Genomic DNA, 21,748 nt, shown 5'->3' with positions numbered 1-21,748 from the left:
AACTCCCTGCCTGCTTCTTTATTTCTGCCTTCCTATGACTTGAATTCCTTCAAAAGGGAGGTTTCAAGACTTCAATTTTTGACTACTGCTTTGGACCCTTTTCTGGGACTGGCATCTCAATGGGCTTTTTTTTTTTTAATTGGATTTTTGTTGCCCTTGGCCAGTGCCTCTCCTACATAAAAAAAAAAAAAAAATAAATAAATAAATAAAATACTGCAAGATTATATGATGCAGTGGTGGCAATGAGAAACTGATTTAGCCAGTAGCCATATTTCACCCATAATCCTTAACTGTGTAGAGCAGTGGTTTCCTGAACTATCTTACTTGATGCCTTTTAACAGATCTGCATGCTCCCTCCCTGCCCCAAAACTTTATTGTGCTGGCAGGTCAGTGCTGTGGCAAGTCACCTAGCAGCATCATGATGTGCACAAAACACAGAAAACAGATTGAGATGACTGATAGAAATATAGTTTGTATGGGTGTTAAGACAGATACCTACATAAAATCATAAGAAAATAAGGGAAGCTGCAGTAAGTCATCAGGTTTAAATGTGGTAGTACTTGCATTATTAAACTTGCCTACTAATATCCATCCACTGATTTCTGGAGAAATTTCATCATATACTTTTTAAACAATGATAATTGCTGTTTCTTTTTACCCATCAAGTCACCACTGTATGATGAAAATATTTATTTAAAAATACATCAAACAAATGTAACAAATGTTCTTATCTATGATAAATCATGAATCTTAAAATATACCTAGTATAATTTTTGACTAAATATATACATATTTACAAATGTCTAAGAAAGTTGCCATTTATCTCATGTAAGATGTCATTACCTCATTGACTTGAAATCTGGACATCATAAAAAAAAGACCTCATCTAAAACATACATTCAGAAAACCTTTTCAGATAACATTCTTTTCATATAAAAATTTTATTTTATTCAAACTTGACTTTTCATAAAAGTATGGAAAACTATCCAAGAAGATCCAAGAAGGAGAGAGAAAAGAAAAAAAAGGGGGAACAAAATACCAGCTATATACCTGGCTAAATTGAAAATTTATAAAAAGACTGCAAAATTGCAAAAGACTGCAAAAACCAAATTTATATGCTCTGTGCATATAAATAGTGTGATGTATCTACTAATCTTATGAAAATTACACAAAGAAAACAAATTCTTATCTTTTTGTATTATCATATTTTCAGGCATGTAAGGTACAGAAGCATATAAGATGCACCCCCCAAAAAATTTTGGCAGCCATAATCTGAGAAAAAAAAAATAAAAATAAATAATAAATAAATAAATAACTGCATCTGACCCAACAGCCCATAGCAGAATCTCATACTTTTGCTGTTGAGCCCATTTACCGGTACATAAAACTAAATAACAATTCATAACCATTCATATGTTAGTTATAAAGTTTTTCATGTACAAGAATCAAGAAAATTTTAACTAACCCTTTTAGTAGGGTATCATGGTAGGTAATTACCAAGCATCACAATTAATATTATCAATCTCCACTGCTGACATTACTAACTACCATCCCTAACACATTGCTAACAACACTGCTTAAGTAGTATGTGCCATCACCATAAACAAAGATGATGGTGCAAGTTGTGGCCTTATTGAACAGCTACTGAGGACAAAGACTTACTTATTATGTAATGAATAAGTATATTTGTAATTTATTACTATAATTAGACATTTACTGTGGTACACTGATTTATGAGTGCCCCAATTTATGATTTTTTTTTAAATATGGGCTGTCACTTGGATGATTTTTTGCTTTGAGTTGTGAGCCAAAATCCAAGATACGAATGAGCTTTAGATACTCAGCCGCTAGTTGGCACTGGGCACAGCGAGCTCTACAACAATTGCCCAGCATTCTTCATCTTACTTGTTCACTTCATATGTTTTTATATTGTTATTTATAAATAAATTTTTCTAAAAATAAACACTCAAAATAACAAACATACAGTAGGGTATGTAACAACACACAGTCATTATAACATACAACTGCAATAATGCACTGGAATTTTAATGAAAATTTAATTGGAATAATGAACCACACCTGGCAAGATGAATTCGCCATTCGTGTGAGCATTAAAGTTTTAGTATAAAAATTAATTCGGAATAACAAACTAAAACTTGCAAGACTAATTCACCAACTTCTATGTGAGCCACTGCTCACCTATCCACCACCTATCCTTTCCTCCATTTTTTTTCTTTCCTCTCTCTTCAAACCTTTCTTCCCCTTATCTGTCAGAGATAATGGACAAGGGAGTGATACCTTGCTCTTTTTCCCCTTCATTCATTTTATGTAATTTTTGCTTCATCTTTTCTCCTTCCTTCACACTCATATACGTAAATTTTTTATTCTGAATCAGTCTCACTCTAATAATCCTCAAGATTGTTCTCAGAGAGAGAGAGAGAGAGAGAGAGAGAGAGAGAGAGAGAGAGAGAGAGAGAGAGAGAGAGAGAGAGAGAGAGAGAGAGAGAGAGAGAGAGAGAGAGAGAGAGAGAGAGAGAGAGAGAGAGAGCACATTGCATCAGGGTCAGGATTGCTCAATGACTGTCCCACAACCCTAATTCATAATAATAATAATAAAATGAGAGTATGATAGCCTTAAAGGGGTTGCTATGGCCAAAATTCGGTAAACAGAGGTTTGTTATATCAAAAGTTTTCTGTATTCAAAAACATGTAACAAAAAATTGGTGTTTTTGTGGGCTTGAACAAATCAATGGCATTTCAATTAATTTCAGTGGGGAAAATTTATTTGACACAAGCAAATTGAGTTGTGAAGCTCTGTCCCAGAACTAATTAAACTCATAAGTCAAGGTACCCCTATATACCTAAATTTACAATACATCATAATACTCAATTGCCAACCAATCTAAAGAATTTTTGGAAAAAAAACTGTATTCATAGGAATGTGTTAGGCATTTGGAGTTCATTTACAGTACTGATAGTTGTCAGTAGCTCAACCCTACTCAAAGCTTGACCTTCAGCATGTATAGCACAGGGTAATCTAGAAATGCTTTTTTAAAGAAAAAGCATGCCTTATATGACCAAAAATACAGTACATATTGTATTTTTTGGATGTATGAAAGCGTGCTATTTATGATTTCTGTGCACGAAAATGTTATAACCAGCATATGAATGGTTATGTAGTGTTATGTATTGGTAAATGGGCTGAGTGGCAAAAGCTTGAGATACTTGCTGGAGTATTTCAGGTTAGCAGCATTAAAAAAAAGAAAAAAAAAATTCCAGATTAGACCTGCCAAAATTCAAATTTTACTTTCACTTTACTTTTATTTACTTTACATGCTGGAAAATATGGTAATTCTCAAATATCTGAACTAGCTCATAGAGTCATTAGTCATAGCCGTAGATGAAGCGCTCCTTGTAGGCCTTGTGCATGTCTGGGGAATTTCTGCGCAGGCGGCGGCCAATGGGTTCCAAATCATTGTAGCAGCGGTCAAACACTCGATCCACTGCCGCCTTTGCTTCCGTCAGGGTCACATTACGGGTACATTTCACTGAGTACATGGCCTTGGTCTTCACACAGTCCTGAGATGGAATGATGAATCATGAATGAGGGATTACAGCCAGAGATATCAAATGCAGCCTGTGCTGTTTTATGTAACATTAGTTGTTTAATTTGTTACAGCAATAAGAAAATACAAGGATTCTGAAGAAATAAATTTAAAAAAATCAAAGGGGCACAAAACATTTCAGGTCTTTTTGTGGATGAGGAATGAAGCATTTTTATTTTTAATCTTTATAACTCAATCACATTAAGAAAAGAAAAGTAAAATTAATATGATAATGAGAAGGTTAGGTTAGTGCCCTTGAGGGTGTCCAGAAGGGTAAAAACCACACCTAGTTAGGTTAGGTTATGTTATCTTTGGTTAGGTTACTGTCCATTAGGATAAGGTAATAATTGTTCATTAGGAGTACAAAATAATTAATAAGTACAAAACTAGCCAAAATGGCCAGTTTTGTACTTACATTTTCTTTATTTGCTCCTTTTTTTTTCAATTTTTTTGTTGTTTTGGTCATTTATATGATGAAATCTGAGGCAATTTTTCTTTTTTTATGCATTGCATTTTACCAAACATTTCCCTCTTTATAGCCATGCCCAGTCCTGCATTTTTATTTACATTGTTTGATAATGACTAAAAATGTAAAAAGATAATTTTGCAACAGGTTTCATCTTATTAAGAGACCAAAATAACCAAAAATCAGAAAAGTGTATAAGGAACAAGTGCAATGTAGTAATAAATTAAAGTAAATAATGACTGATAACGAATAACAACAATAACAACACAGCTGGACCTCCCCAAATGCAATACAGTAAAATCCCTCTTATCCGGCATCAACGGGACCGCCGACATGCCGGATACCAGAAGTTGCCGGATACTTGAATAGAAGTGAAATTATGTCCACAATCACCTCCCTACACTCACGCATCTTACCATAACAAAGATCAGCTGATCTTAATCAGCAGCTGATCTGATCAGCTGCTCAAGTGTAAGCACAACACGCTTCCTCTTTTCTACAACTTTAGGCATGATGAAGATGTCAGGCGATAAACAGTGCACACGTGGGACTGAGTCACTGAGTAAACACAGTGCAGTGGGCCGCGGGTGGCGCAAAGCAGTGCGCTCTGGTGGCGAGGGGACAAAGTATGCCTCGCGCGGGAATTTTAATCGATTTTATGAGTACACATTAATTTTCTTATTGATTTTAAGGCTCGGGGAAAAATGTGCCAAATACTTGAAGCTGCCGGATACTCGAATGCTGGATGAGAGGGATTTTACTGTAATTTTATTCTGTGAGACTGTTATGTTAGAGAAATATTGTGCTAGTGCTCTTGAAACCTCTTATTTCCTTAGCACCCCCACCCAAAGCTGTTCCCCAATCCAAAGTTGTTCTAGTTGAGTTTAAGTTGTTTGTAGTTGTGTGCAGGGTGCCCCGGTGCTCCCAGGCGGTGAAGGAAACACAATTGTAGAACGGCTGGTGTATATTAACAATAAAACTGTGGTGGTACAGAGAGTAAGCATCCCATGTCTAAAGGCTTCTGAGGCCAAGACCAGACTGTCATTCTGACTCCCTCACACTGATGCACAAGGCAAGGTGGGTGCCTGGGAGGCAGGAGACGGTAGCATAGAAAAGATGCCTTGTGGGGAGGTGGACACAGCTGGGAGCTGTGTGAACTGGAACAGGATCCCCTTTCTGAGCACATCATTAGTAGTCTTGATGAAAATTGATGAAAGATGAAAACTGCTTAATAGAAATTTCCTCACATCTTTCTTTGCTCTATTTTGTACAATTTCTTACTGTGTCCTCTTGGTGTTGATTGTTGTTACCACAAAATCTGTGACATCAATCTTTTCTTTTCCTTCTACACATCTGTACATCATGATATGCCACCTTGTTTTTACCTCTCCTCTAAAGTTGGGAAGCTTTCATTTTATTCAAAGCTAAGATCTTTCAAGTCTGGTACCCATTCTGTAGCTGCTCTTTCCACTTTATCTTTTCAAAATGTTTTTTTTTCAGATGTGGTTTCCATACTGCTACTACAGCTGCTACTACAACTACTGCAGTTGGTCTTAAAAATATAGTGATTATTTTCTTTATAATTTCCTCATCTAAATGCTATCCTCATATTTTCTAAGAAGTGATGCATGTTCCTTATTTTATCATTTGTATGGTCTTCTGGTGATAGTCTGTTGTTTATTATCACACCTAGGTCTGTTTCCTTTTCAGATGTTTGAATTGTGTTATCTATATAATTTATAATTCTAATTAAATCTTTAAACTTTTTACCAAATTTTATCACATGACATTTATCAATATTAAAATCCATTTCCCATTTCTCACTCCATTCATAGAGTTCTATGAGGTCTTCCTGTAAGCCCTTGCAAACATGTTTATGTAAGTCTTTGTTCCTAAACTGGCATCTGTATCATTGACATATATCAAGAACATGATTTGGGCTAATACTGATTCTTGAGGGACTCTGGTTATTGCTTTTCTCCAGGTTGGAGTATTTTCTTCTTAGTACTGTCCTCATTTCTCTCCTGTCCAGAAAATTTTTCATCGATCCTAGTAATTTTCAGTGAATTTCACTAATTTTCATATTAGTGTATTGTGAGGTACTTTGTTGAAGGCTTTCTTGAAATCCAAATAAGAACTGTCTACCCATCTGTCTCTCTTGTATATGTAGTTTCTGCTACTCTATTGTAACAGCTGAAATTTGTTACACATGATTTTCCTTTTCTACATCCAAATTTTCTCTCTCTCCATTTCAGGTTTTGATCAGTTTTTCTATTATTTTGGTTACAATGCTGGTGAGTGAGACAGGTTTGTAATTCAATGGGTACTGCTTATTCCCCTTCTAATACAAAGGGTCTATATTTGCCTTTTTCCACACAGTTGGTGCTTTGCTGTGATTTAGGATCTCTTAGTGTATTCTATATGGAGACTCTTAATTCTTTTGCACTCTCTTTGAGTATTCTATATAGAGGCTTGCTTAATTCCTTTGTGCATTCTTTTAACAACCAGCTTGTCTATCAGCCTTCCTTTTATCTAGGTTTTCCAATTCCTTTACTACTTCTCTTTTATCTAGGTAGGTGTTTTCTAGTTTGTATGGTACAGTTTGTGTCCTGTCATATATTTGAAATGGCAATAGCCTCATAAATACAGATTGAAACTTGTTTAAAACTTCACATATTTCTTCTTTTGAATAGCTCATGCCTTTATCAGCTATACTGTACTTTGTATTTTATCCTTGACTTTGCTTTTACTTTTTTATGTAGCAGCAGAAAAGCTTTAGTTGGTTTTTCTTTTCATTAATGTTTTTTCATAACTTTTGAGCTTTTGTGATTCTAGAATATTCATTCCTTGCCTGTTTGTATCTTTCATAAGCCTGTGGGGGATAATAAATCATGTTATCAATGTCTTTTTGCTTTGTGAACAGTAGGTCTAATATGGAGGGCTCATCTAAGCCTCTCTTTTGTGTACTGGATGTAAAATATTGTCAAAAGAAAATTCTTGAGTTGAAAATTCTTGAGTTAAGTCTAATAGCATATTATCGTTAGTTCCCAGTACTCTTGACTTCCATGTCCTGCCAGTTTATACTGCTATTAAAGTTGCCATTTACTGTTATCTTTCTGAATATCTCTTCCACACTTTGCAGTACTGACTTCATACCTTGTATTGTTTCCTGTTAAGCTTTTGTATTTACCTGAATTCCATGTTCTTGTATGAGGATTTATATATAAGGTTGCTACCATTATATTACCTTACATGATTTTAATTTTCAATTTCATCAGATATTTCTATTTCTATATTCTGCACTGTAAGTTCTTTACATTTGATTATCATGACTCTGCCTCCTTACTTGTTTCCCTCCTGCTTTCTTCCATATGTATACATTAATCTTGTATCCCAAAGGTCTCACCTTTAATATTTTTGTTGAGTTTTGTCTCAGTGAGGTAGACTATCTGTGGCTTTTTTTTCCTTTGCCGTTTCTTTGATCTCCAGTAATTTAGAGAGAAGCTCATCCACATTACTATATATTTTCATTTTGCTGTTCCTGCATTCTGTCTCATCATATTTTTCTTTATTAAGTTTTCCAATTTCTTTATGCACTATTTTTTAACCTGTACTTCCACAACTTTGTAGAAAAAAGTCTTCTGTCCTTCACAATTCTTTTTCCTAGTTTCTTTATATTTTTCCTTGTTTTTTTCCTATCTTCCTTAGACAGACACCTTCTTCTTGTGTTCTTTTCATACTCATCTCCCTTAAGTTTGCCAAGATTTCTGAATGCTTCCTTCATCACTGCTGATGTTTGTAAACTTATTTTAAGTGGTCTATTCTTGCCCTTTTTCATTTTATATATATATATATATATATATATATATATATATATATATATATATATATATATATATATATATATATATATATATATATATATATATATATATATATATATATATATTTTTTTTTTTTTTTTTCTTCATTATCTTTCTCTCATATTTGATGTTATGTTATTATTTCTGTGATTGTTTTTATCTCTGCTCTGTCTCGTGTAATTCTATTGGAAATATTTTCTTCCTTCTTGCCATGTATAATAATGGGTTTATTCATGCCTAGTCTCTTTCAGATGATTTCCTTTACATCCCATTTGATATTTGTTGCACATTTTTTATTGTCTTTCATTTCTTTAAGCATATCAACATAAGATTGATTTCTTCTTTTACTGTATTTACTTCCATTACAGTGTTCTTAAGTACCTAATTTTTTTCTAAAATGTTATTTGCTTTTTGTATTATTTCATCATTGATTTTTCCTACAGCATTTTTTGATGGGAGTCCATTTTTTCCATGTATACTTAGCTGTCTTTTTTAGGGGCTGTCTGTCTGGAGAGACAAAGAAACACATCTACTCTCTGCCCAGTCTACTATATGTATTTACCTGGTTGTGACATGCAGGAAAAGAGGAATGCTCGTGCTGTCCTGTCTTCATATCTATTTTTATCTAACTTTGTCTTAAATTAATTTATCGTATTTGCATCATTGACTTCCCTGTCCAAATCATTCCAGACCTCTATGGTTCTATGTGTGAAGCTATTTTTCTTTAACTTCTCTTCTGTAAGCATCCTTGTTCAGTTTTCTGCCATGTTTGTCTCAAGATTCTTGTATCCCATGTCACCAAGTCCTCCCTATCCAACTTTTTCATTCCAGTCATCACTCTGTACAATGTGATCAAATCACCCCTCTCTCTTCTCTGCTCTAATGTTATAAGACCCAGATTTCATAATCTTTCTTCATACAGTAGTTCCCTCTAACTTGGAGGTAACTTTATTTCTGCTTTTTGTATCCCTTCCAATTTTCTTAAAGATTTCTTGGCACTAGGTGATTATACCACATATGCATCTTGGGCATATCATTGCTACAACAATTTTTTTTAATAATTTCTTCATCCAAATATGCAAATGCTTTCCTTATGTTTTTCATTAGGTAATATGTTTTGCCTGTAATCTTGTTTGTGTTTCTTTAGTGACAGCACTGCAACATTTATTTCACTCAACCCTACTTCAACCATCATCACATCCTCCTGCTCCTGAAGACCACTCTCTCTTGTAGAAAACCTTCTGGAAACAGTTATTCATCACTTCAGCCATGCTCCCTGCCTCTTCATATAACACTCCATCAACTTGTAGTTTATTTATTCCAACTTTGTTCTTTAACTTCCCATTCACATATTGGTAAAATAATTTTGGTTGGTCTTTACATTTGTCTACAATGTTCTTTTCATAATTTCTTCTCTCCTCCCTGCATATTTGTACATATTTATTCCTCTCTTCCACATATTTCTTCCACTGGTCACTTCTTTTATTTCTCCTCCATCTATTCTATGCCCTTTCTCTTTTCATTCTTGCTTCCTCACATCTATTAAACCAGTCATTTTAACTCTAAATTTTTTTGTAGATGTCTTTGGCATGTACCTCTCTGTTCCTTAATTATACAGTCCTGCAAGTTTAGGTACATACTTTGGGTTTTGATAGTTCAAGTAATTCTAAGTTGAAAATACTCTACACGCATATGCAGTGTTTTGCTTTATTTTGCAAGAAATTAACGTGTAAGTTGTGTGTTATGGGAGTCACTCACCTGGGTGGGCCTCTGCCTCCTTCCTTCCCTCCTCAGCTTGCTACATACTCAAGTGATGCCACATGGCATTAAGTGATAATTTTTTTGTGTACAATCTACACAGTCAAAGCCTTACAGGAAACAGTTAGCAAATGACAGATTAAATTTTTGTATGAGTATGTGTCAATGAAGAAAATGTACATGTAATGCAGCAATACAGTGGTTGTTAAGTGCTACTTTTTTAACATACATGACAACTCACTGCAACTGTCACCCCCTCAACACTCAACAGTTGATGTCTTTTGACACCAAAATGACAGGTCTCGCCAATCAGCTGACTGCCAAAGTGAATCTTTTTGTTATGGTGAAGATGCCTTTCACAATCAGTAACACTGAGTATTCAGACATGATATTCATGTGATGATATTCAAGACATGATATTCATTCTGTGATAGAAATGCCTGGGCTGCAGCAGCAGAATACAGACACAGGTACCCAGATAGAAGACACCCTGATAGCAGAGTGTTCTACAGTGTCAGCATCTCCAAGAGAAAGGATGTTTCCCAGCACTTCTGCAGAAGCTGAATGTATTGGAGCAGCTCAAGATGGTTTCACCATAATTTTGCAGCAGCTGAACATATTGGAGCAGCTCAAGACGGTATTGTCCAGATGACAATACGAAGCCCCACCATCAGTACAGACATGCAAACACAAATATACAAGTACACAAAGGGGCAGAATTCATGGAACAGAAATTTTTGACATCACTTTGAAAGAATATCAAATAATCTAAACCTGAAGGGACACTGGGCAGTTGTCAAGAAGCTGATGAGTTGCCATGTATGTTTTAAAAAGAAGCACTTAACAACCACTGTATTGTAGTGTTACCTGTACATTTTCTTCACTGACACATACAAAAATTTAATCTGTCATTTATTGTTTCCTGTAAGGCTTTGACTGTGAAGACTGTATACAAAAAATGCTGTGCGGCACCACTTGAGTATGTAGTGAGACAAGGTGGGAAGGAAGGAGGTGGAGGCCCACTCAGGCGAGTGGCTCCCACGACACACAACTTACAAATTAGTTTCTCACAAAATAAAGTGAAACATAGCATATGTGCATAGAGTATTTTTGGCTTGGAATTACTTGAACTATCAAATCCTGAAGCATGTAATTTAACTCACAGGACATCCTGTATATCTCAAGCAAACTATCCCACCTTTCTTCCACTACCTTTGCTTTATCAAATTTACCCCAGTCAATGTCCTCAAAGTATTTCCTTAATTCAGTGAAATTCTTTTTACTATAATTCCATTTGCCTTTTCTACAGTCCTCTTTCCTTCCTTCTTCCATTTCCTCTTTCATTCCAAACTAAAGTAAAATGTGGTTGCTCTTCCCTACTGGGGGTCCTGTAGTTGAGGTATTCAATAATTTTGGGCTCTTTTGTGAACAATAAATCTAATCTTGAGGATTCCTCATATGTTCTGAATCTTGTATTTTCCTCCACCTACTGTGTTGGATGATTGTCCATTACTGATTTCAGCAATCTGTTTCCCTACGACAATTAATTTCCTTCTGTTGACCAGTCCTCCCAACACACCTCTTTACAGTTGAAATCTCCCCTCAAGACTATATGTATTGTCACTCTTTACAAACAAACTTTTCACATATTCACTTGTATCTGTTAACATTTTTTCATAATCCCCAGTACTTCATAGTTTCATTTTTGGTGGAACATATGCCACTGCATAGTTTCTCCTCCCTCCTCTTCTCTTTATTCCCACCCTCAACACCTCTGTGCTGCCTTCACTGTATGTCACCTCATCAGCCACTAAGTCTTCCTTCACTAACAACATCACTCCACCACCTTGTTTACATTTTCTATTTCTCTTCCATATATTGTATCTTCCACCACCTATGTTGAAATTTCTGAATGTATCAATTAATTTGGTCTCTGTGATCCCTACAACATCTGGTTTGTGTTCCTTCAAATAATTATCTAATTCTAGCAATGCAGATGTCACCCTATTCACATTTGTATATGATAATTTTAGTTCTTATTTCCCCTCTCTGCCACCCTCACATACCATTTCCTTATCTTCATGTCTATGACCCTCCAGTAAAACTCCTTTTCTGTCTCTGTTCTGGCTGCATTTCTTCTTTAACTTCATTCAGCAGTTCATTTACCTTAGCTCTGTCTTGTTCATTCAGGTCACTTTTCACCCAGACATCCTTGTATTGACCCTTTCTTGCCAGTTTCCATGTCCTGGCCAACACTTCTACCACAGTTTGTAATCTGAATCTTACTTTAATGGGCAGTGTACTCCCACATACGAGTATTTACCAATTCTATGCACTTCCTTAATTTCTTCATCCCATTTATTTTCCTTTTTTTGCATCTCTCCAACTAATTTCTGGCAGTCTCCCTGTGTGTGTGTGTGTGTGTGTGTGTGTGTGTGTGTGTGTGTGTGTGTGTGTGTGTGTGTGTGTGTGTGTGTGTGTGTGTGTGTGTGTCTCTCTTAAGTTACAAACAATTTAGGTTCCAGATGGCCATTCAAAGGTCATTGTGTTCATAAGTCATTAATCTGTAAACTATTTTTCAATGTACAATACCCTTTCAACTTCTGCACTTGCTTCTTCCAAAGCTATAACACTAAACTAAAACTTGGGGTATTGAAAACACTGAAAAATGGTTACTTATGCTAACCAAATAGCATAACATTGATCTTGCTGCTACAGATGACTTGGGATTTCTCCTGAGCCAGTTTCAGCCACAGTTACATCATACCACACATCACAGCTAGCCACACAACAAACCATATTACATTCAGTCACACCACACCCAGCCACAACACAACTAACATAAAGCATCATCTTCAGTTCCTCACAAGCACCTCAGAAACAGACATTTTCCAATTTTCCATTTTCTTTTTGTGCAGATCTCCTGGGAGCCTTGGAAGCTTGCAGTAAGGTTCTAAAGCTCTCTAGGGATTTCATGGCAGAAATGTGTGGGCAGTGGGTTGGAGTGAAAGACACAGCCACTCGCAGGCAGTGGTGCAAGTATGGTAGATGAAAACAACCCGATGTGGGGGTATTGTTTTCAATTCTTCTTTCTCTCACCCCTATTCTGTCCACCTCTCTAATGCAAGAGTTAACCAGTATTCTCAATCATTCATCCCTTTCTCTGGTAAACTCTGGAACTCCCTGCCTGCTTCTGTATTTCCACCTTCCCATGACTTGAATTCCTTCAAGAGGGAAGTTTCAAGACACTTATTCATCAATTTTTGACCACTGCTTTGACCCTTTTATGGGACTGGCATTTCAGTGGGCATATTTTTTTATTAGATTTTTGTTGCCCTTGGCCAGTGTCCTTCCTACATTAAAAAAAATAAATAAATAAAAAAAAAAAAAAATAAATAAATAAATCTCTAGCATACATAATTATCTGCTTACAAGTCACTCACAGGTGAAAACCATTATTAAAACCATGTAGTGAAAATTGTTTCTGATGAAATGACCAATAACATTTGCATACAGTGAGTGTAAGAACAGTCAAGCACGGTATGTCAGTCAGCATGTGGTATTCTGGCAGGGCAGGTAAAGGTGTCTGAATGGCCTTCCTGTCTTGGGCCACGACTTCCAACACATCATTGTGTTTTAGTACAATGCCATTATGCAGTGTGAGGTCATGACTGATACAGTCAATTCATGCTAAAATACCCTGCAGAGTGTCTTGTATTTGCATTGGTGATAAAGTAGGAAAGGTCTGATAGAGTGATACATGGGACAGAACGTGGCCTTAACATGGTGGATTCTGAGCAGCAGAACAAAAAGACCTCACTCTCACTTGTGTGAATGACCTGTTACCTGGACAGCTGCTAGACGTATTCCTTACAACTATAATAGTTTCTCCTTACTCCATAATTGCTAATAATGGAAAATATTCTGCTATATTATAATATTTCCAGTCTGACTGGATAGACTAGGATAATAAACAGGGATACCCAAGTGATGGAATGCACCCAAAATGCACAAATAGTGTGAAGATACCAGCAAGGAGATGCTTCATAACTGCTGTACCATCTTGCAAGTTTTACTAATCAATCACCTTTGGCCAACATCAGGCATCATTTTGAACTAGTATGTCTTAAACAGGCTATGGCTTATTACTATATGCCTCTTCATTAGATATAGCAACCATTAAACAAGAATAATTGATGTGTCTGCCGGTCTTTCTGCCTTGATCTCAAAAAGCAGAGAATCAGTCCTATATGATTACTTTTATTTAACTGACAATATCAAATGGCTTGTAACACCACTTCTAAATGGCATAAACTTCAAGCAGTGAGTGGTGAAGGCTGCTGCAGTTTTTGTGGAGGATGTCTTGCTAATGAACTTTGCGACACTTTTTCCCTGGGCAGCATGCCTGGAAACACTGCTAGTCTGTTCTTCAGTGGTCAAGTGGGTGGAGCTCTGAGGAGCTTAGATTTGAGGTGCTCCGAGGAGCTTATATTTGAGATGCCTATAATATCTAACCACATCACAAGCCACATCTCACCCTCCACAGCACACCACACATAACACTCAACCATACCACACCACACAAAGCACCCATATACACCATGGACACAAAGCTACATCATGCCATTCATCATACCAGCCACACAAGAACCTATACTACATTTAATCACTCAACAATCCATATCACTCACAGACACACCACATATCACTTACATCTCAAGAGCCACACAGCAACACACATCACACAGTCATACCACATACACTAACACTGTTTGAGTGTGTGTTTTGTCCTCACTTTCAGCATAACATAGTAGTGCACTGATGTGGCAGAATGATCTTGATCTTTATATTACAGCTGGCTCAGGATTGCTCCTGAGCCTGACAATATGTTCATATCTGAGTAAGTTCAAAACTTGAATGTTCGCAAATCAGGAAACATCTGTACATATATAGTAACTTTCTGAGTTTTGTGTTTGCTTTCCCCCAAAGGCAAAGATTGTGAAATTGGGATATTGAAAACAATGAAAGTGTTTATTTATTCCAGAGACATTTCTAGAACTGTGTGAGTGTGTGTTTTGTCCTCACAACTGGCATGATGCAGTGGTATGGAGGAATGGCACTGCCACACCATAATGTGGTACAGTGGTGTGATATGGCGCTGCAGTAGTGAGACATCTCTCATTTGTTTGTGGGTATTTTTGCAATGTAGAAATGCTGTTGCCATATAGTGTAACACCAGCCTTTCTCTTCCCATCTCTCACGGGCATGACTAGAATTGTGACAAAACAAGTTGTTTATCCATATAAATAATCTGTATGTTCTGATATGTGAGATGTACACAGAAATAGAGGTATATAATACACAGCATGTACATACTTATACATCTGTGATCCCAATGGTAGAATGACATGACTCACATGCAATGAAAATATGAAACTTGAGGAGATAATGCATGAAAGTCTAGATGTTAAGAATTTGGAACTTAGCATGAAATTTGAGGATTGCAAAACTTGAATACTATGAAACTTTGGAGGATATTGTAATAATAATGATAATAATAATAATAATAATAATAATAATAATAATAATAATAATAATAATAATATTATAATAATAATAACAATAATAATAATAATAATAATAATAATAATAATAATAATAATAATAATAATAATAATAATAATAATGTTGAGACACTGCAACAGATTGAGATAAGGGAGGTGAAGAAAAATACAAGGATTATGAGCCAAGTTTATTCCTGACTAGTTTTGCCTATCACTTCTTCAGTTCCCCCCAAGAAGTGATTAGCAAAACTAGTTAGGAATAAATTCACCTCACGACTTTTGTGTTTCTCTTTACTTCCCCTCTTTCAATAATAATAATAATAATAATAATAATAATAATAATAATAATAATAATAATAATAATAATAATAATATGCAATAACAGTAATAATAATAATAATAATATAATAATAATAATAATAATAATAATAATAATAATAATAATAATAATAATAATAATAATAATAATAATATGTAATAACAGTAATAATAATAATAATAATAATAATAATAATAATAATAATAATAATAATAGTAACAACAACCAGCAAAACACCTTGATAAGCAATGAATAAGTGTTACTGTACTGCAGTGTAGAATACCTACTAAAAACATCTAGCAGTTCCTTGCCAGACAACTAACACATTCCACTTGCTATAACTTAAAATATTCCTCGAGTTGACAGTCTATTACACATACCAATCAACAGTATATTTAATTCCATATCTAATGTTATGTATCCAGTCTCACTGAGATAACATTCAATGCATGCAAATTCCTTAATACTAACTGTATCTCTATTTACTGCATCACTCGTAGCAAACTTATGACTGATCATAGGGAACTAATTGTAGATTTGTCTTGAAACTTGAGAGTTGTATTATGTGATAATATCCTTAAAAACAATAAACACAAAAAGATATGACAAAAAAGATGAGACTTAAAAAATGTGATGCTTGGAGACACCCAAGATAACACTCAACTTCAACTCAGTAGAAGTAAAAAATTCTGTGAGAGACAAAGCTCTCTTCTATACAGGATTTCATAAAAAAATAAGTTTCATGTCTAATGACACAATCTCTGCTTTTGTTGAGACAAAATTTAGTGTGTTAAAACTACTGAAGACTGAATACACACTTTAAAAATTTTTATCTCATGATTTGCACATGTGCTGAGTGAATCTGAATTTATTATTCTCATCTATGTGAATATTCTTGGCCCATATTACTTGGAATATTTTTAGCCATATCAGTTTCTTAGCTCATGATTTACTATGAGGTATTTGGGCATGTGCAGCGCAAATAAAAATTTACCATGCTCTGTTATGTATATATGAAAGGTACATAACACATACCAAGTTTCAACAAAAACAGAAGAGAAGTTACTGAGAAACCATATGCAAGTCACTCTTCCATTCATTACAAGTTACCCATCAATTCCACTTAGCAGAAGTGATGAAATCTATACCACATAAAAGCAAACTTGCACTTTTATGTGGAGTGAGTTTCACTGTGATCAGCTATATATGTAGTTCCAGATATTTAATCTTATGGATAGCATAATGGTTGGAACAAGCCAGGCAGGGTTGCTCCACCCACCTGAACATAACTTTGTTCTTTTCATAATAACAATATTAGTCAATGGAAACTGTATGGTGAGTCAATTCATTAGTGACAGAAACTGAAAGTGAATGCTGAAAAATTAAACTAAAATTACAGATTACTGCTAATTTGGAATCAAAAGTTGCAGTGATACTGATGAATCAATAATGCAGGAAAATAATCATTGGATAACTGATAACCTGATATTGTTATTGCAATAAATTATTGCAATTACACCCACCCATGTTAATAGTAAACACCCAATCACCATTTTACCATTATTTTGTTGGACTATATGTAAAATTCCAACATCAGGTGAGTTTGGCAGCAACAGGAAAATGTGAGATAGTTAAGGAGAAGGAAAGAGAATAAAGAAAATGAAAGAGTTTGCATATGTATATGGGAACAGTGTTACTTAAACATATTCAGATGGATGGGGAAATAAGCGAGGGGAATGTAAGTAATAAGTATGTTGTAAGATCATTTGAAAGGATGATAAAAGAAAGTAATGTGTCTATAGGAGTAAAATAATGTTTATGGAATAGTATTCTTCTGCTGGCACTGCATGTAGGTTAGAGACTTTGATGTGGAATAGTAGCAGCAGTCACGAGTGTAAGCTATGAAATTAGTTATTTGAAAGAGGTATGTTGGAGGTGACAATTATGGATGATGAGAGCAATAAAAATGTCTGACAGTGATGCAGTATGAGCACCAGTGGAGTGAACTGTAGAATGGTGCAATGGGTGAAAAGAAACATAATGAAATGATATGGTCACACTGAAGAGGTTGAAGTGCAATAGGTTTGTTAAGAAAGTGTGCATGTAATTGAAAAAAAACTTAATTGGAGGGAAGGACTATTTGGAAGATGGAAGGATAAGGTATGTAAGACATGCTAATAAAGCCAGGAAAAGAATATTTGAAATGAAATAGGTGGAAACTCTTCTGTCCAATGGAGAGAGAGAGAGAGAGAGAGAGAGAGAGAGAGAGAGAGAGAGAGAGAGAGAGAGAGAGAGAGAGAGAGAGAGAGAGAGAGAGAGAGAGAGAGAGAGAGAGAGAGAGAGAGAGAGAGAGAGAGAGAGAGAGAGAGAGAGAGAGAGAATGTGAGATAAACAGATAGATATGTTTTGGAAACTTGGGCAGGAGATGAGAGCATGCAACACCACACACCTGATGGGCCTTGGCAATATGGAATGGAGAGGCATCACCCTGTGCGACAGCTGACAGGAAGGAACAATGAGCCAAATTGGCAGCTCTAACTTCTGTGCAGGCCAAGTGGTCAATGTTCTTGAAATCAAGTTTGTTGCGGCAGTAGTCAAACATGTGAATTAACTCATGTGTGAGCACCCCCTGAGTCAGACCTTCTGTGCGTGCTACATTCTGGCAAACTACTACCTGAGAAAATAAAGTAAAATTTAATGAGCAGCATTATTCATAATACTCTGAAAACTCTTACAACTAAATAATGATGATAATGATCATAACAATAATAATAATAATAATAATAATAATAATAATAATAATAATAATAATAATAATAATAATAATAATAATGATAATTATAATAATAATAATAATAATAATAGTAGTAATAATAATAAGAGTTTATAATGAGACTATTCCCTAATCTACACCTACTCCAATCCTTCATACAAAATGCCCCACACCCTAACTGGGTCTATTATGCCAATGGGCCCTGCCAAGAGCACCCATATCCCTTTCCAGGGATATGGGTGCTATCATTTCCATACACTCACCACTGTCAATCTCCATTCACCTCTTAGGCACAATTGGTCTTGGTTGCTGCACAGTCATTCCTCTTTCATTCAGTGCTCTCTTCATATAGTTCATCCACTGTAGATGAGGTCTTCCTCTTACCCTTCTACCGACATATCTGACCTCATTATTCTCTTCACAAGTTTTCTATCCTTCATTCTCTACACACACAGATTGAACCTTCCAGCCAACTCTCTCAAAACACCAGTTTTTCTTATCCCCTCATCTCTTATTTTCTCCCTCCATCTTATTCCACACACACTCTTCAAGCACTTAATTTTGATTACATTTAATTATTCTTTCTCTGTTACTCCCATGTTCATGTTTCAGCACCATACAACACAGTGAGCACCACCATTTCTTCATATAACTGTCTCCTTACCAAGTGTCCTATGTTTAAAGATTTTTCCCAATCCATCAAGTACATATTTTTTTTCACCCTGCACTTCACCTGTCTCAACTCTTCCATCCACTGTAACTGTTGATCCTACATGCTTGAAACAGTCCACCTCTTTCGGCTGTTCTCCAGTCAATCTTGTCAGATATGACTCATGCAAGTTTTAATGGAATCAAAGGCAGAAAATAATAATGTTTCCAACCTGGATTAGATGGGCCTCTCAAAAATTAAAATAAAATACTTCCAGACTACCTATAACATTAAAATTTCTTGTGCATAAAACTGAAGGTAATCAATACACAGAAGTCCACTAAACTTGCATCACTATGAATGGTGGCAGCAGCAGTGGCGACAGGCCACTGCCATTCTCACTAACTCACATCACTGTGTATGATGATGGTGGTGGCAGCATTGGCTCCAGCCTGCCATTCTCATTAAACTAGCATCACTGTATATCACAGGGATGAGGGCACTGGGGGCTGCAACTTGTCCTCCTCACTATACTAGCACTACTCTGTATGATGGTGGTGGTGACTGTAGCCCACCTGTCTCCTTTTTAAACTAGCATCACTGTGGTGGTGGCAGTAGCAGCTGCAGCCTGTCTTTCTCATAAGCCTAGCATCATTGTGGGTAGCAGCAGCTGTGGCTACACCCTGCCCTTCTCATCACTAAACTAACATCACTGAGTGGCAAGGCTGGTGGCAATGGCTGAACTGTCATGCTTGCTTGCCTGACATTAGTGTTACCCTTTTCTGCATTATGCATGTAAAACATACTCTTGCTACTCAACTCTCAAATCTATACTAAAGCCATTAATGTGTGAGTGTACCCAAGGGCACCATCTGTCTTGAGTTGCCAGATCAGATAATGTCAGTGTTCTGATCTCCAATCCAAGCAGATGAAACCAGTTGAACAGTATGTGGACGATGACACCAACTCAGAATTTTGTCATCTTTTTTGCTGCTGACTGTAATAATCTTACCAACTACAATATAATGCTCTATCCAATACTCTTCAAGCACTCTAAAGCACATCTATCCAAACCTGCAGCTTTTCCCTTCCTTATTTCTCTCAGTCTCTCATACTTCCTTTCCCATAATTAGTACACTGTTTAACTCTCCTAATACATTGACTCTATTTCCTCCATCAATCACTGCTCCACCTTCCTCTTTTACATTAGACAATTCTTCAAAATATTCCTCCTATCTTTTGCAGAGTGCATTTTTCTCACTCAGCACTGTCCCATCACCTGCTTGCACAGTCTCTTCATTCCTAGATGTTTCTTTCCTTGTTCTCTATGCTTCTTTCTAGAAATTTTTTTGTTCATCTTAAGTTTACTGTCAACTTGCTACTCCACCTCTCATCTTTTCTCATAATAATAATAATAATAATAATAATAATAATAATAATAATAATAATAATAATAATAATAATAATAATAATAATGATCTATCTATATAGGAGGCCAAAAATCCCACACATGATGGTTCACACAAAGTACCACACTCTCACACACACATCATTCACATTCTTAGCTCTGTTGGCCCCTGGTAGAAAGGGGCAATCTCATGGACAACCCTACTACACCACAGCAGTCCAGGCACATCACAGCTGGACACAGATTTACAGTAAGGCCAGACAGCATATACAGGTTTACCCTGCCCTTTCATAATGAAACTTTTCTCTATCCTGCACCTACTCCAATGAGACCATAGCAGATGCAGGGTACTTCCTATGGAGTGCTCCATACTCTAACTGGGTCCATGTGCCAATGGCCCCTACCAGATGTACCTAAACCCCCTCCCTGGGATCATTGAGACTGCATAATTTTCATGCACTCAACACTGTCACTCTTTATTCACCTCTATCATGCACAAATGCTCTCCTATTCAGTGCTTTCTTCAAAAAGTTCATCCACTCCAGGTGTGAAAATTTGACAGTGTAATATATATATATATATATATATATATATATATATATATATATATATATATATATATATATATATATATATATATATATATATATATATATATAATATATATATATATATATATATATACACATGTATATATATATATACAACACCCTACTCGTATTCCTGACTGTCTTGGAGATACGCCCAACATTCTTGACCTTTTCCTGACCTCTAGTCCTTCTGCTTATGCTGTCACCCTTTCTTCTCCGTTGGCCTCCTCTGATCACAATCTCATATCTTTATCTTGTCCTATCGCTCCAATCCCTCCTCAGGATCCCCTTAAGCGAAGGTGCCTCTGGCATTTTGCCTCTGCTAGTTGGGGGGACCTGAGGAGGTATCTTGCTGATTTTCCTTGGAATGACTACTGCTTCCGTGTCAGAGACCCGTCTTTGTGTGTTGAGCGCATAACAGAGGTGATAGTGTCTGGCATGGAGGTGTACATTCCTCACTCTTTTTCTCGTCCAAAACCTTCTAAACCTTGGTTTAACACAGCTTGTTCTCGTGCTATACATGATAGAGAGGTGGCCCACAAAAGGTACTTAAGCCTTCCGTCACCAGAATCTCATGCAATTTATATTTCTGCCCGGAACCATGCCAAGTCTGTTCTCCAACTAACCAAAAACTCCTTCATTAACAGAAAATGTCAAAACCTTTCAAGATCTAACTCCCCTCGTGATTTCTGGCATCTAGCCAAAAATATCTCCAATAACTTTGCTTCTTCTTCTTTCCCTCCTCTATTTCAA

The 21,748-nt window shown here is 36.0% G+C and overlaps 1 protein-coding gene across 1 annotated transcript in view; it reads right to left on the bottom strand.

Moving 5' to 3' along the window:
• Nucleotides 1-675: 675 nt before the first annotated feature.
• Nucleotides 676-21,748, bottom strand: part of LOC135105687 (mitochondrial inner membrane protease ATP23 homolog) — a 35,842-nt gene continuing 14,769 nt past the window's right edge. Inside the window, exons 5-6 of the mRNA XM_064014072.1 lie at nucleotides 18,025-18,249; nucleotides 676-3,579 (exon numbers count right to left, since the gene is read on the bottom strand). Coding sequence (XP_063870142.1) covers nucleotides 3,385-3,579; nucleotides 18,025-18,249 — 420 coding nt within the window. The 3' untranslated portion in view covers nucleotides 676-3,384. The remainder of the gene's footprint in view (nucleotides 3,580-18,024; nucleotides 18,250-21,748) is intronic.

Source organism: Scylla paramamosain, chromosome 12 (assembly GCF_035594125.1).
Source record: "Scylla paramamosain isolate STU-SP2022 chromosome 12, ASM3559412v1, whole genome shotgun sequence".
Taxonomy (NCBI): Eukaryota; Metazoa; Arthropoda; class Malacostraca; order Decapoda; family Portunidae; genus Scylla; species Scylla paramamosain.
This window is presented reverse-complemented; position numbering and strand designations above follow the sequence as displayed.